Source organism: Gobio gobio (assembly GCF_949357685.1).
Source record: "Gobio gobio genome assembly, chromosome: 7".
In the NCBI taxonomy this organism is placed as follows: Eukaryota; Metazoa; Chordata; class Actinopteri; order Cypriniformes; family Gobionidae; genus Gobio; species Gobio gobio.
Window position 1 is genome coordinate 46878639 of NC_137103.1, and position 18119 is coordinate 46896757.

Genomic DNA, 18119 nt, shown 5'->3' on the forward strand with positions numbered 1-18119 from the left:
TGATAACTGATGAATACAACCAACAAATTGGACAAACCGGTATTAAATGCACAAGGGGCAAAGGATGTGTAGAACTTTGGGAATGATGGAAGTTCCAATTCCAAACGAGTTCTATGTCGGTCTTCGTCTTTGTAATGTTGTTGTCAATGTGTGGAAACTGGAAACCAAACATGTGGTAGACTTCTTGCTGCAGACTATAAACAATCTCCACCCTAACAGAAACACCTGCCAATCAGCAGCAGCTGTACGGATTTTAAAGCCACATTCCACCTTTTTATAGCAATCTTTAAGACATGCATAAGCTAATGACCTCATCTAGAGGGATTTTCGTAAAACAGAACAGTTTGTCTTAATAATGACAGAAAACGTTCACCACAAATGTCCAGCTTGGAATTACAGCTATGAAGTTTGGGCAAATGGGGTGTTTTGCGTAACAGAGTTTCTTACATCCATGAATGTCCACTAGAATAAAAATGAATACATGAAAATAAAATCAAATTCACTAATTGTGACCAGTTTAACTAACTCAAAAGAATGATTCACTCACAGCTGTACAATATTTCGAAACAAAGAAAATCAAGATTTTCTTTTAAATTTAAAAAAAAGTATATTTACTCCATACATTTCCATGCCATACAAGACTTGCTTATTCCATGACTTTTGCAGGCCTGGAAAACCGTTTTAAAATTCCCTTATATTTCTAGGTTTTCCATGACTGTGGAAACCCTGCATTTAGGAGCAAAGCCAGATCACTGGGCAGAAACTGCAAAAACCAAAGACTCAAGGACGGTTTATTCTGGTACGACAACTCAGGAGGGACAAAGCGCAGTGGGTTCCAAGGACGTGAACCCGTATGTGTGAAAGAAAAACAGCGACAGCTCGTACCGCAATGTTAAAACGCGCTCTAAGCGAGGGACTGCGTTTGTTGCATCTCATTAAAGGCCTTTAAAGACAAATACCCCACAGAACATCAATCACACTACTGAAAAGAAATCAGGCTGACATATCAAATCAGGCCAAAATTATATGTTTTATGTTACATTATATGTTAATGTCATTGAGATGTCTATAAAAGTGTACACTTAATTGGCTGAATGAAACCCCAGCCAAACCTTCAAATTCCCAGTTTCAGATGTCTAGTTCCAATAATAACTTATTTATCAAACAGTGATGTTAAGGAAACCAGAGTAGTTGACGTGTTTCCTCATGTTGCACATACACTGGGGGGTTTAAGCCAGGCTCAGGTGTGTGTGTGTGTGTGTGTGTGTGTGTGTGTGTGTGTATGTGTGTGTGTATGTGTGATGACGCAGAGGACTGTGGTAGGTCTGGATGGGAGCCATGTTCTGCCAGTTCTGGCTTCAGAGAGAGATCTGAGAACGACCCACCACCAACAAACTGGCAAACACAAGCACTTCCTTGCAATGAGGTAATCATTTATACATGTATTGATTCTTGATTTAATTCACTTATAGGCTGCATTATCAGCTTAATGAAACAGCAATGTCAATCTGCTTAAAGTTTTGTTTCGGTGTTAACAATGTACAGAAATCGGCAACAAAAAAATCTCATTAAAAGAATTTTTGACAATATTCTAAATATATATATATAAAATCTTTCAACAGAAAAATAGTCAAATAAGTATATAGTATGAATACACGTCTGAATATAAATGTATAAACATTCAATTGTGAATGAAAAAAAAACTTGGGGAAAATATCTAATTGTGATTATTCAGGTTAAAGTTGCGATTTAAAATGCAACCGTGAATCCATGGCGGAAGGATGTAGTTCTGCACAAAAAAGCTGACTCCTATATGGCTGTATATCATCACGCTGTGATTGCCTGCGGCCTCGTGCCTACGGTCAAATCACAGCCGTGCTGATATACAGCCATATCGCACTGCTACTCATGTAATATAGCTCATTTATAGAACATGTGTGTTTGTATGAATGATCATATATGTGTATATATATGTATGTGTATATGTATTCTGTAAATATGTAAGGATTAAGACTGTGTGAATATGTGGACTGACTTGTATTTCTTTTATTTTGTTTTATTTTTTGGAATATTCCTTTATGGCTCTCTTGTTGGGGAAGAGAGATTTTTTTTTTTTAGGAAAATCCTGTATCGTATATAATAATAAAAAGATTTAAACTAGATCCTATATTTTTTCCTCCTTAATTTACCCTGGTTTCATTATACAATTAAACATTTTTATTGTGCTGATAATGTTGGATTTAAGCTAATTAGGGGTGTAATGGTACACATATTCGTATTGAACCGTTTCGGAACAGGGCTTTCAGTTCGGTGCACGCGTGTACTGGACGGTTATGAATGTAATCTTTAACAGTTAACAGTCGGCTTGTTTAAAGTGCAGAACACACTTCGCTCTTTAAGGTGACGTGACTGATAGGCGTGTATCAGTTCAACTTCAAGCGGCAGCGCACGGGGCTCATCTCTTCCTAAAGAATAAACATAAATTAATATCTCTTAAGGTATGTTGAGGATACATTACAACTCCATCGGTGTTTCAACCGCGGAAAGACAATAAGACAGCTTGTAAACAATGTCATGTAGAATCACGTTTACCTCAGAAGTTATTCAGTGTCCACAGCTGTTAGCTCACTAGAGAAATCAACTCTTTCACTGAATACATGCACTATATTAGCCTATATATTCATTATATTAGCCTATATATATATATTAGGGATGCACCGATATGAACATTTTGGCCGATACCGATAACTCTTAATATTTGAAAGCCGATAACCGATATATTGGCCGATAAATCTAAATACAAATTTTAATAAACTCTGAGAGCCTGATTACAAAAACAAAAGGCTCACCATTAAAAGCCATGTCCCAAACACTTCAACATAAATCAAACCTATACACTACAGTAGCCTATTTGAACCAGTGTGAGATTCCTTACCTTTTCAAATTAATTTTACACTCCTATGGCCAACATTTTTTTTTTTAACACTTTACAATAAGGTTTAATTTTTGTTAGTATTAGTTAACCAACAATGAATGAACAATACTTCAACAGGATTTATTAATTTTAGTTCATGTTAATGTCAACATATTCAGACCCAAAGTTGTGTCTTTTAACATTAGGTATGAACTGTGAATGGACTGTTACAAAACACAAACATTTTATTACTAAAAGAAACAAAGGTTATTGCTCTCTGTTTGTTCATGATAGTTAATGCATTAATAAAATGAGACCTTATTTGTAAAATGTTACCAAAAATTATATTGTCTAAAAAATAAAAATAATATACCTAAATAATAGGGGTGTAACGATTCGTTTTAACAACGATTCGATTCGTATCACGATTTGAGGTTGTCGATACGATTCAAGGACGATTTTGGTTAATTTAGAACGATACGATCCGAAACGATTCAGTGACCTGAAATCGATTCAGTAACTTTTTAGCCAAAAATTGTGTGACTGAAATAAATATCTGGATACTGGTCAGTGCAGGTAAAGTTTCCTAGATTCCAGTTGTTTCTTGTAAGGGAATCAGGTATCAATTAATTATGGATATAAACAAACAAGTAAACAACAATTAATGGCAAATGCATTCAAATTTTATTTGAATAAAGTGCAACCAACAGTTTAGGTTGAATTAACAGGAAGTTAACCTTTTCTGCTCTCATTTTCAATATTCAATACATATTCAATAAAAGCACAGTAAGTGCAACCAACATTTCAACAGTAGGTTAACCTGCTACTTCTGCTTTTGTTATCCAACATAATAATATTACAATATTAATATCAAAAATAAAGTGCAACTAACTTCTCTCCAGGTTTAATTAATAGTAGGTGTACCTGTTACTTTTGCTGTTGTTTTTCAACATTAAAATAATACAAATACAATATTAATATCAAAAATAAAGTGCAACCAACATTTCTTCAGTTTGAATAAACTGGCTGAACCTGCTACTACTCTCAGTTTAATAAACAAACAATATTTAACAAAAGATAAAATGTAACCAACTACTCTTCAATGACTCTACATATTTCTTTTTCAAAAATATCAACATGATCTGACCGCAGAACTCTTCTCTGTGTGTTCACTATATCACCAGCAGTACTAAAAACTCGCTCTGCTGGCACACTGGTGCCAGGAATGCACAGGTAACATTTAGCAAGGGTTGAAAGTACAGGTAACACGTTACTAACTTAGCTCTTTCTCCTGGTGACTTGATAATTTCTCGCTCGTTGGCTTCTCCTCTGCCATCCGCCATGCTGTTTTGTTTTCTTAGCGCTGCTGCTGGTGCGTGCGTGGCGATGATGTCACAGATAGGCAGACTGAATCGAGTAACGTTTAACGCCTTTATTATTAAAAGTGCTAAGAAAAAACATCCATTTAAAGTCTGACGTGCTTAAATCCAATGCGTTATTTCCTATGATCGATACAATCGATTGATTACCTTTTAAAACGATGTTAGATCGATATATGTCGTCCGGAAGGCCAACTTGCCGAGCACAGATCGATGTAGTTAGATCGTAGGAAAATAAATCGATACATCGATGTAGTAGATGAATCGTTACACCCCTACTAAATAATGCAAACAAGTAATTGAACAGCATTACTTAGGCTGCATAATAAAGAATCAGAATGCAAGTGCATGAAATAACCTCCGCACAGACGATAAAGAAATGGTTTTAATCAAACCATATTGTTGATGGAAATGATACGAGAACAATAAAAGTGCTAATTATAAAAAATAATGCTTCTGTGTTTTTGAAAAAAAAAAATGTTTAATATTACAGTAATAGTAAACATCTGTAATATTAGTCTAGTCTATTAGGAATAATGTTGCTGTTTGAGAGCGCGCTGAAGCTGGAGAGAATGAACGAACAACCATAAACTGAAGCGCTTAGAAGTTTAATTAACAACTAAACGCATCATATATGAGAACAATCAGATATTTATACAAAATAAATATAATATTACAACTTATATTAGCACAAAATCACGCATAGGTGAAGGGTTATAACTCCTGTGGATGCTCTTCCCCTGTTTGAGAGCGTGCTGAAACTGAAGATGATCACCGGTACAGTGAAGCACTGCGGGTTATTGACTTAACGAAACACATCCTATATGACTTTAATCAGATGTTTATACTACAAAAACGTAATATTACGACTTACATATGCTTAAAATGACGCGAATGCACAAGCGAACTTGACTGTGCTGGTCAGAATGCGTTGTTGACGCTTCCCACAACAGCGCGCTGAAAAACAACTAAACCCAGAGAATTCACTACGTTTTATAACAGAAATATTCTCATTGCAGTGTTATGTATAGGACAGTCCCAGTAGTTATTAATACTGTGCATTTCTGTTTGAAATGCGCGCGCCGGTACAATGAAGTGCTTTACTGCATCGTTAATTAACTCAACCAAACGCATCCTATATGGGATTATATACACAAAATAATAAATATAATATTACAACTTACAATGGCACAAAAGGCTGTGAATGCACAAGCAAACATGACTGTGCTCGTCATGAAGGTGTAACTCCGTGGGCGCGCGCTGAAGCTAAAGACCGGTACAATGAAGTGCTTTACTGCATCGTTTATTAACTCAACCAAACGCATCCTATATGATATTACATACACAGAATAATAATAAATATAATATTACAACTTACAATGGCACAAAAGGCTGTGAATGCACAAGCGAACTTGACTGTGCTCGTCATGAAGGTGTAACTCCGTGGGCGCGCTCTTCCCTCAACAAACGCGCTGAAACACAACGCTCTTTTACAGCCTATTCTATTCTCATTATCATTTTATGTAGATTATAGAAGACTTGCGCTGCACATGTTGCACATAACTGTCTTTTCCTTTTCGAAGTGATTCCAAACATATTTAGAGCAATTCAAACCCATCATGGTGGACAGCGCGTCCGTCTCAGCTGAAGGAAATAATACATTATCTATCGGCTTGACTATATCGGTCAAATTTTCTTATTGGACCGATAACGATAACATCAAAACTAATCATTTATCGGCCGATAACGATATGTTGCCGATATATCGTGCATCCTTAATATATATTATATACTACTTAGCCTGTTAGTGATGTCTTGTTTATTTAATTTATGTTTAAATACACCTGTCATGAAAATTACAGACACTAAATTATTATTTCAACAACGAATAATAATAATTAGATTAAGAAGCTAATGCAACTACTGCCATATGTGAAGCTTATGAGTGTTGATTATTATATCTAAAAACAAATAGCAACTGAATTTAGGCTAATAGTTTGGGCTCTGTTGTTAGTCTTTAATAGCAATATGCAAGTAAGGGCTCCCTATATAGTTTACAGCATTATCTTTAAGAAACTTTTAGTTATAACTGAATTAATTTAAGGACAGACACAATTTTTTTTCATTAAAGCACTGTTAATAAAAAGCAATTTTGTAAAACTGCTGTACCGAATCCATACCGAACCATGACTTCAAAACCGAGGTACGTACCGAACCGTCAGTTTTGTGTACCGTTACACCCCTAAAGCTAATAAGTCAATAAATAAATAGATGGGAGTGTTCATGCCAAATATTTAAAGTCTAAGGGTGGGTTGCATCAATAAGGTTAAATTAAGCTAAAGCTAATCTAGGATTTGTTGATTCAGGCTTTATTTTAAAATCGAGTTGTGTTGCACCACTTAATTTTAAACACAGATTAACAAATCAGATATTAGAATTCTAACCTCAGATTAAAACCTCCATTTACGATTCATTTTCACCGCCTTGATGGATTCGCTATTGTAATTAAACCACAACAATGTTAATATTGCATTTCCTTCTTTATTGACCACCAGAAACTCTCTCTCTCACTCTCTGACACTAGCAGCTCTTGCTGATAAAGGAAATAAACTTGTAAAATGTCAGTTGTCTTTATAAACTTCTACGTAGAAAGACCGTGGCGATTCGCGGCAACGATCATTGGCGCTCAACTCATCATAACCGCTGCCGTTAAATGATAAATATCTTCTTTTCTTTTTACGACACCGAGATGAGGGACGGATCCGCATCCCAGACTCGATAGCAGGCGTAAGTTTACAGGCGGCCACGGCCGTCACACTCTGCCCACTTAATGCGCTTTATTTTTCATTTTTATTGGTAATAAACACCTCTCTGAGACCTGACTACACACACCCACTGTTTCTGTGTTTGTTCAATCAGCCATGTATTTTAATTGTAGGTACACTTTACTTTATTTAAACCTCCTCACCTGTTAATTTAAAGTTAATCCCTAATTGAGATTTAAAGTTATGGAGCAACAAGATTAAAGTTACTTAAATATAAATTAAATCCAGGATAAAAATGAGGGTTTAAACGTAGACCTGCTTATTTTTAAACAAGGTTTAAAGTTACAGAATTATTAGATAAACCTTGATTTAAACTAGATTTAAGATTAATCCTTATTGGTGCAACCAACAATATAAAATATTGGCAAGGGAAGTGAAAAACTGAGCTCTTGGCAAAAACAGAAAAAAAAAATATCCCAGATTTGGATATGAGAGTAGGAGGCTGTAGTGATGTCACCCACACCACAGCTGACATATGTTTGTATGCTGGGGAGTGAGTAGATGCCTCTCTCCCCCCTGACCTGCTCCTGAGCCTGTGTGGAGGGCTGGAGCGAAGCGATAAAGAAGACATTTGTAGGATGCTACCCCTGTTACACAATCTCCCTTAGGCCTACAGACACAATGTTTCCATTTTGTGCACCTCACTGGCTCTTTTCTCAAATGGCCAAAAGCAGCAGATGTGGTGGTGGGGGTAAGGGGGTAACTCTATTCTATTTCAGGACATCTTACAATCCCATTTTATTTGATACAGATCATCTTAGTGGAAGTCATTTCAAAAAGGGGCAAAAAACACAAATGATCCCTGCTGTGAATGTTGTTGACATTACATATATGCTCTGGGGACAACATACAGACTTATCTGTACTGCACCAGCTAAACAAGACAGTCCATATTTGGAATAAGGCGGCAGAGTGGACCCAAGGGATTGAATCAGGTTGTCATCCTAATCTCTCTTAAAAGGTCAAAAGGACTGATTAACAGGCTGGGAGCCAAGAAAACCAGTTTGTTCAGAGTAAGGCCTGAATATATATAGCTAAAAAGAACATCCATCTCAATAGTCTTCAGACTTTTGATGACATTTGATAAATAACCCGATATTACTGTATTTGTTCTGAAATGAAGGAGTCATTTTTTTTCATTAAACAGAAGAAACATAATATTGCTCCATTGCAGCTAGAAAAAAAAAAAAATCTGTCCCGTTTGGAATATAGGACAATATTTTCAATAGAAGAAACTCACTTAATGACAGACGGCTGCTTTCAAATGCTCAGGTCCTTTGTGAAGAGGGCTCGCGGCTCTGCGCAACTCTGTGTAAGTGGTTAAATGCACTCGCATCTCAAAACGATTTTATGATGTGAAATTAATGTAAACAAGTCAGTTAAATCTGTTAAGGGATTTAACCGACAGAACAAAACATCTGATATTTAAAAATAGATCTGTGCATTAGTGTGAATGCAGCCTATTAGATCCCCCGTGGTCTATGATGGGATCAGTAATCAAACTGCAGTAAAACTGTGAAAGAGAAAAAAAAAAGGAAAGAAAAAAAAATTATAAATTAAAAACAAAATCACACTGCTCTTGCCTGGATAATTAAAGCACACTTACTGAAAGCACTCTATGACTGTTCCTTGTAATAGGTTTAATTATTCCTCTTTATTTACTATTTGCTTGTATGTTTTTAATTCAAGTCCCATACACTTTTTCCCCCGGTTTCACAGACAAAGCTTAAGCCAATCCCAGACTAAAACGCATGTTTGAGCTGTTTTAACTGAAAGCAACTTGCACGGATCTATTTTAAAATATGTCAGTGTCATTGTTTTGTCTCAAGATGCTCACCAGAAATGTTGTTTTCTAAGGCACATTTATAAAAGCTACTTAAATACCCTAATTGAACTAAGGCCTAATCCTGGCTTAGTCTATGCCCTGTCTGTGAAACCGAGCCTTAATGTTGCCACATTTTACTAGTTAAATAAAGAATACATAAAAAAAGAGAAACCAAATACAATTATTTTTGTACTCATTAACTATACCATCAAATTAAATGTTCATTTTATTAAAAAACCAAGTATAAATCTCATAAGGTTAGTGTTTTTAAGCATTTGAACATTTATTCCAAAATAATAACTAGAGGCAGTAACAATTTAAACAAGAGAAGGCCAGAGAGACACAAACTCCTGCTGTAACTTTATCTGCTGGTGTCGCTGTTGGACAGTGTTACTTTAAAAAACGAATAATTTATACACTTTTTGCCTGATATATACATAAAATGTATATGTATTTTTTTTACTTTTTCAGTCTCTGTTTTGCTTACATTAGCCCACATTTGTTTTGTTTTTTCACGCCGGAACATTCAGCTCTATACAGCAATTTTCAAGTACAGGTATGAAACAGCATCACAAACTCTTTTCAACCACATATCGTTATTTCTGCGTTACAAATATTCATATTATCACTACAGTATTCCCAGTTGGGCCAAAAACACTGATGTCTACGGTAGCGATCAAAAAAGAGCAAATCACCTTTTGAAAGTAATTTGGCGCTCCAAATAACGATTGTATCGATTACATCTTTACGCCAGTAGGTGGCGACAAGTGAATGTTGAAAAATGTATGCGTGTCATTGAATCATTCATTCAAGAGATTCATTCAAAATTCATCCAGTTATGAAACAAGTGAAGTACTTATGAGTGAGTCATTGAATCATGCAATCAAACTGATTAAACATTTTAAATAGACTGCAGCAATTGATACTGTCAAAATAGATGTAATTGAATTGTGATCTCTATTGTAAACAAAAAAGATTGTGATTCTTAATTTATCCATAGTAGAGCCCGACCGATATATCGGCGGGCCGATATTATCGGCCGATATTAGGCTTTTTCCAAACTATCGGTATCGGCATTTATGATGGCCGATAAATGAATATTTTTTTAAAAATAAAAAAACCGGACGAAACACCTCTCAAACACATTGAGTGTTGGTGTTTCATAGTTTGTCCACCAGAGGGCGCTCTACAACGTACCGGCTGGCAACACCACCAGCTGATCCAGCAGAGTCATGCTGAGCTTCAGCGCTCTGAGCGCTGCATTCACAACACAGATCATCCGCGAAATGCATGTAAGTTGGCAACGAGACATACATTGCTTGAATTGAATAACAGTTAAAAGAACATCCCCATCAGTTCTCTTAACTCAAATAACATGACACAATTTGTAACTGCCAAGTCCAGTTTTGCTGTTACATGTAAGCCAAGAGAGCTGGTAATTACGCTAGGTTACAGTTGACTGACTTATTTTACCTCGGACAATGTGACTGAATAAAATGTATTTCTTTAATAGTCTGACAGTTTGACATCATGAGACGCATCATCTCTCCCCTGCCCGTTATTTTGAAAAAGTATACATATTTCTAAATTATAACTTATCATAGACGCTAACCACAAAGCTAGCTAATGCCATGGCTATCAGTGGGAGACCGCTAACATTAATGCGCCTTGAAAAACACAACAAACTTATTCTGCCTAAATAAAGTAATGATTACTGTATTTATAACTAGTATATTTGTAGTTCCAGTCTCTGCATTGTAAATCGTAAGTTAGGCTCATGAAGAGTGAACGAAAGTGCGTGACTTCGTTCAGACGCCGCATTAACGAGTCAAATAATGGATTACACGAGTCATCATCAGTAACGTTAGTAGATTTTAGAAGGCAGGCAGCAAATGATGATTGAAAATGGTTTGTGGTAGCTTGATGGATAGAATTAAAAGTGCATGTAAAGGGATAAGCAAGTTGACATTGTAATTATAAGGTGGCTCATATTTATACTGTATATAGTTTATGTTTTGCTGTTGTTATTTATCAGAACTTCTAGAACTTAACTGAATATTTTTTTTTCCAGTCTTGCTAAAAGTTATATTTATAAAGCTTACCACATCTATTAATACTGGTAACTTTGATTTTTTGTTTTTGTTAGCCTATTGTGTTTTCGTCCAAACGACTTTAAGTTTCATATCTTAAGTTTGTATTTTTATACATTTTATTTATCAGAACTTTAATATATTTTATGTTCCTCTGTTCTGTTGTAACAATAAAACAAACAAGTTTATTTTTAAACTGCATTATCATATTATTTTAGAGAGGCTGAGGGATCATGAATAACTACAAATAACTGATGTATAAGGGAAATCTGTTTGTGTTTTTTTACGCGTTTCTGTTATTTTATTTTTTTATTTTTTATATATATCGGCTGATATATCGGAATATCGGATTTTTAAGTGACCAAATATTTGTATCGGTATCGGCCTTAAAAATCCTTTATCGGTCGGGCTCTAATCCATAGTCAGCTAGAGAAGACAGACAGACAGCCAGACAGACAGATAAGACAGATGTGAACAAAAAAAAGTGACAGCAAAACTCAATATCCATTCCACCTTGAAGACTGCGTTTCCACAAAAACAGACCACAGAGATCTTTAGAAAGCCAACATCCATGAAAAAGCTGCAATTGCCAAAACTGTAAATCACAGACACCAACGCTAAAATGCAAAAAAGATGACATGGTGTCATGAAAAAAATGCTGTCATGGTGTCATGATTGTGAATTTTCAACTCATAACCAAGCACTACTCGAGCACTTGCCACAAATGTGCTGACAAATACAAGACTTTTCATCAAACTGACGAGCTGCTGTCACAGAATTACAGTTTGATTCGTAAAAACAGCAGGGTGACAATCACGAACGGGCCATTTCTGGAGAAAGGCATTTGATCAGTTAAAACAGGAGGGAACACCCAGATGCCATTAGCCAAAACAGCCCATTTTTTTTCCCACTGTGAAACTGCAAAACAACGATATTAAGATGACAAATGCTTCCCAAGTGACCACAAAGGCACAAATTACCTCTGAGACCGAAAACAAATATTTAGATGAAGTTAAAAGCTTCCGATAAACAGCTGTGTGCAGGGACACGGAAAGCAACACAAATCTGCAGGATTTTAGAGAGAACAGCAGCGTTTATTTACGTACCGTCTGGCTGTCGGGGAAATCCATTTTTATCAATTTGTGGGCGCATTCTTCGAAGTCCAAGCTGTGAAGAAAAAACATGAAAACGTCACCTTCTGCATCTCATGCGCTAATGAAATTTAACACATTGAGTTTAACCAGATCCCATGACATGCATATAATTTTAATATATTACATGCAACTGCACCACATAATAAATCAAATGTAATATAGATTAAAAATCAAGACCATTAAAATCAAGCAAAACTATCAAAGCAAAGCATCTGTTGAAGGTTAACAAGGTTAACACCATGATCAGAATAATAATACAGCCCTAAAACCCAAAAGAAAATGCAAAATATGTTCACACTCAAGGAGAAATGAGGCTTGCTATCTTAAGCAGGCTGACACTTTTGCCTGTCCTGGGATTGGGTTGGCTCTCCAGTGCTTCATTTAAGGTCAGCCCAAGATTCTTTCACTTTGAAGCATATATTGGACACATTATAGGCCAATGTTTACTGTGGAGCTGCTGGATCTGTAGCAGCATGGATAAAGTTAAATTATAGCTATGATATGAATTTGCATTCTAAATTGAATGTGATGTACCATGAAAAAAAAAAAAAAAATAGAAAACATCTTTCTATTGTGTTCAGCAGGATATTGTGATTTACACACAAAATTATTTATAGTGTGTGTGTGTGTGTGTGTGTGTGTGTGTGTGTGGGCATGTTTTCGTGAAATATCAGGACACAAATGTGTACAATGACATGGGTATGACATAGGTATTACAAAAAGAGGGTGAAATATGAGGACGTTCCCCATGTCCTCACTTTTCAAAATGCTTATAAATCACACAGAATGAGTTTTTTTTCACAGAAAGTGAACTGCACAGTCTCCTGTGAGGGTTAGGTTTAGGGACAGGGGCAGTGTAAGGGGATAGAAAATACGGTTTGTACGGTATAAAAACCATTACGCCTATGGAATGTCCTCACATTTCACAAAAACAAACGTGTGTGTGTGTGTGTGTGTGTGTGTGTGTGTGTGTGTGTGTGTGTGTGTGTGTGTGTGTGTGTGTGTGTGTGTTACAAATGATTGCTTTCTCAACTTATGAACCGATATCAATTCCTAAATCCCAAGGATCCATCTTCCAGTCTAAGCTGTTTTCAGTTTATGAATGAACAGACCACTGTAGCACGCATTCCATCCAAAATCCAAAAAATAGCACTAAGCTGTATGTTTTGTTACTTTTGAAGTGAAAAAGTCTCAGATATCAAATTCTTTCCATTTTATTATGAAATTCAAACAATAAATACCATTTTGCCACCCTTTAATGTGGTGTGACAGATTGCTGTTTCCGCCTCAGATCAAGTGAACCGGCATGTGAATGGATCAATTCTTCTGCTTTACTACTAGTTACAGCACAATATATTATATAATTATGCAATTATAAACTTTGTATAATAACGTCCTTGTGTGTAATTTAAGTGTTTGTATACAATTCATATTATAGTAATGTAGTACCAACTCCCTGTATAGTTTACAGCATTAGTTGTTTTCCTTGAGAAAATGTGCCATTTACTATACCTGATATATCTATAAATTAATCAATACAGAATAGAACTGAATCTGTATGAAATTGAAATCAAACTCATTTATGACCATTTGTTTATAATGAATCAGTCAAGATGAGACAGGGCTCCAGACTAACATTTGAGAGCGGTGGCACCAGCGCCACTAAGATCTTCAGATGGTGACACCTGCACCTGATTTGGTGGCCAGGAGGGAAATTCATCAAAGTTAATTTTATGATAAAATTACTATTGTTTTGCATTGTTTTGTTAATAAGTGCAGTTACTAATAATATTACATGTTTGTTTATTGGAAATTTAACAGTGAAGCACTGAGCTTGAATTGATATGCAGATAAAATTAACATTTTTTTTTATATATATTCTAACTCTTATTAAATGTTCCATTGATCTTTTATATTATCATCCTGAACTGACTGACAGCTTCAGTGATTATAAAAGGAGCGCTCTTGTTTTCTGAGTAATTTAGTCACTATTTGAAGAACAGTTTGATTTTCATGAGACTTTATAAGTACTTTATATATATTTATATATACTTTATATATTAAGAAGTGGAAATGGCTAATAAGTCAAATAAGTGCTCATATGCCGCCATCTACTGGTTATAGTGGTCATTACATGTCTTTTTTAAATAAAAGTGCTTGTTTGCCACAAAGTGGCCTACACCTTTAAAGGAACACGCCACTATTTTTAAAATTAGGCTGATTTTCCAACTCCCCTAGAGTTAAACAGTTGAGTTTTACCTTTTTTGAATCCATTCCACCGATCTCCAGGCCTGGCGGTAGCACTTTTAGCATAGCTTAGCATAGATCATTGAATCTGATTAGACCATTAGCATCTCGCTCAAAAAATTGACCAAAGAGTTTCGATATTTTTCCTATTTAAAATTTGACTCTTCTGTAGTTACATTGTGTACTAAGGCCGACGGAAAATGGAAAAGTTGTAATTTTCTAGGCCGATATGGCTAGGAACTACTCTCATTCCTGCTTAATAATCAAGGAATTTTTTTGCCGTACCATGAGTGAGATGCTAACGGTAATCAGATTCAATGATCTATGCTAAAAGTGCTACCGCCAGACCCGGAGATCGGCTGAATGGATTCGAAAACGGTAACACTCAACTGTTTAACTCTAGCGGAGTTGGAAAATGAGCCTATTTTCAAAAAAATAGTGGTGTGCTCCTTTAATCTTTTAGTTTTACAAATATCACATTAAAAATAACATTAAAATTAGATCATATTTAGAGCTTTTAAGTGCTGGAAAAAGTGTGAAGCACTTGAAAAGTGCTTGCATTTCACTGTCAAAAGGTTGTCCAAACCCTGAGATGAATAATGTAAAACAACAAAACATTTGACTATTTCTTTCACAATACCAAGGGTGTTACTACATTAAATTCATGGTGAATGTTTATGATTTGTGTACTGAAAATCCTTAACTAAAGTTAGCTCAGCGCAGTTCCCTTCCACTTTCGTTTCGTTTGCCATTTGATGTTTCTAATATGTAACCAAAACGGCAGCTCTTATCAGTTGGGCAATGTGGTGGGTGCAGCAGTGTGACCGCTAAAAACAATATAGTCGCACCAGCAGGAAAAAGGGTCACAAAATAGACCGTTTGGTCGCAATCTGGAAACCTGTGACACAAGATGACTACACCCTTTATGTTTAACTCAATACTGGCATTTTAATTAAATAGGGTTTGTTTAGATCAAAGTCTTTCAAGGCTGTCAGTGCAAAGCAAACTAAAGCAATGGTCATGAGCCTCACATCTCTTTCAGACATTTCTGCCAGAATTCTGCATCTATCAGTTAGTTTCACAAACTGCTGACAAACACAGTCATGTGACGCCCACAGATACTAATCACTCCTGCACACAAACCAAAACAGCATGAGAAACCAACTCAGCTAAATGCTTTAGTTTACAGAGTGGGAGTGTGGTTAAGTCTGACCAAACTAGAATCTCCATGACAATTTTATTTCTGTTCTAAATAAAGTTCACTCTGCTCTACTTCTTTAATGTTTGAATGCTGTGCCATTACCACTTCAAAGGGCAGGGGCAGCCAAAAAGAGAGACGTGGGGGCTAGACTTGACACTACAGGTCCCATGGTGCACAGTTAGCCCCTAGGACAAAATCCATATAAATGTCACTCAACACAGTCCCAATTCACATCAACCGAAAGACTGGACAGTTGAGCAGTACACAGTGAGTACAGCACTATACACAGTGCACCATTGAATCAAACAACACTGTCAACAGTGTCGTTCCAAAACTGTATGACTTTCTTCTGTGGATAAAGGATATTAACGTCTTTTTCTTTTTGCCTTTCTTTTTTCCATACGATGGAAGTCAGTGGTAACCAACACTTCATCTTCATATCTTTTGTATTTTATTGAAGGAAGTCAGTTATTCAGGTTTGGAACGATATGAGGGTGTATAAATGACACAAATTTCGTTTTTAGGTGAACTATCACTTTAAAAATGGACTATTTACTTTAATAATCATTCCTGGTCATAGACTACTGTTCAAAAGCTTGAGATAAGTAAGATTTTTTTATTTTTTGAAAGAGATTAATATTTTTATTCACCAAAGATGTATTCAATTGAATAAACAATGACAAATTTCATTTTTGTGTGACATGTTTTTAAAAAAAAACCCTACTATTTACTTAATAATCGTTCCTGGTCATACACTATTGTTCCAAACATTTGAGATAAGTACATTTTTTAGGACATTTTTTTTTTTTATTCAGCAATGATGTAATAATACATCAAAAGTGACAGTAAAGACATTTTTAATGTTACGAAAGATTTCTATTTTGAAATAAATGCTGTTCTTTGAGGACTTTCTATTAATTAAACATCCTAAAAATGCTGTTTTCAGCATTGAAAATAATAATAAAAATTTGATCAATTTATTGCATCCATGTTAAATAAAAGTATTAATTTCTTTAAAAAAATTAAAAATACAAATATTGCAGACCTCTAATGTTTGAACGGTAGATTATAATAATGTCAAAATGGCCAAACTTACAAAAGTAGTTCTCTACTCTCTCCTCTATATAAAAAGAAAGAAACCCCACTACGGGAATCACAGGGTTGTGCCACAAAACGAACACACTTGATTTCAACAGAAAAATAGCTGGGCTAATCTAATTTCCTACTGGGTCATACTTTTTCCTGTCCATACACGAGCCTCGCCTCTCCTCCGGGCGAGGGATTTGTGGGCTAAATCAGTTTCATCCCGACCTCAAAGGCAGTTTGTAGAAAGGGAAAGTGAGAACCATTGTTGTGCCTCTCTCTTTTATCTCTGCCCTCTTTCTGCACTCAGGGCAGTTAAGAGAGAGAAGGCAGCACCAGGCGACCCCACACTGAGCTGCAGTAGAGCGATGTGAGACACCAGGTTTGTTTTAAGAGGTGAATCCAGCTGCCAGCAGGCAATTTTAAAGACATTAAGAAAGCCGGTCGACTCCCAGCTGGTGAAATATTTAAAGACTTGTTACATATACAGAAACTGAATGAATAAAGCTTCATCACAGCCACATATATTATGTTCGAAATGGTACCGTAGAGCTGTGATCAAATACAGAGTAGATTCACTTAACAAAAAACAGGTTCAAATTAAGCTAATATGCATGCAAAGCCTGTTTTTGAATGTTAAGTTCTAAATACAAAAACAGCCTGTACTGCATCTTTGACGTGCGAGTGCTCGGCAGCCTCGAGGCGCTGAAAGGTTTAGTGCTTTCCAACGATGGAAGCCTTTTTAAAGCTTCAGGTCAATAGAAGTGAAAAAGGGAAGCTGTGAGGCTGCCTGAGCCATAAACACACTCACAGCGGAGTAGAGCTGGGCGATATGACGATATTATTGTATATCGACGATGTCTTGCAGGTATCGTGATGTAGATTATAACAGTCAGTTACCATATGCTCATCGACAATATCAAGAAAAAAAAGAGACAAATATTTCTCACATAGCCCCATAGTTACCATACACATTTATTCACATCACATGCAACAGCATGAATTAAATAATTTCTATAGACTAGTAGTTAGTAGGGTTAGGAAAAGAAAATCAATTCCAATTCTGAAATCCTATCGATTTTGCTTATCGATTCCTGTGTGCGCATTTTAATGTGATTTTAAACCATTCTTTAGGCACAAGACAACGCGAAAGGGAGGCGCTTTAGAGATTTTAGAACCATTTTTTCCTTACTTTTGTCATTGTCACATTTTTTCTTGATTACACATCTTGATTTGATAATTTCTTATTCGTTAGTTACCGTTGCTAATCATTTTTATGCTATTCATTTTGTTCTGCAGACAAAAAAATTAAACTATTCTATAAATTCGGAATAGAAGTGATATCTCCCATTTAAAAACAATAATGTTATCAAGTATTTCATTTTGGTCTGCAGTCTAATAA

At 35.7% G+C, this 18119-nt stretch overlaps 1 protein-coding gene across 2 annotated transcripts in view; it reads right to left on the bottom strand.

The window, feature by feature from the left end:
• Positions 1–18119, bottom strand: part of cwc22 (CWC22 spliceosome associated protein homolog) — a 63500-nt gene that overhangs the window by 13436 nt on the left and 31945 nt on the right. For both annotated transcript variants that reach the window (XM_079821592.1, XM_079821591.1), the window contains exon 15: positions 12139–12199. In XM_079821592.1, the coding sequence (XP_079677718.1) occupies positions 12139–12199 (61 nt within the window). The remainder of the gene's footprint in view (positions 1–12138; positions 12200–18119) is intronic.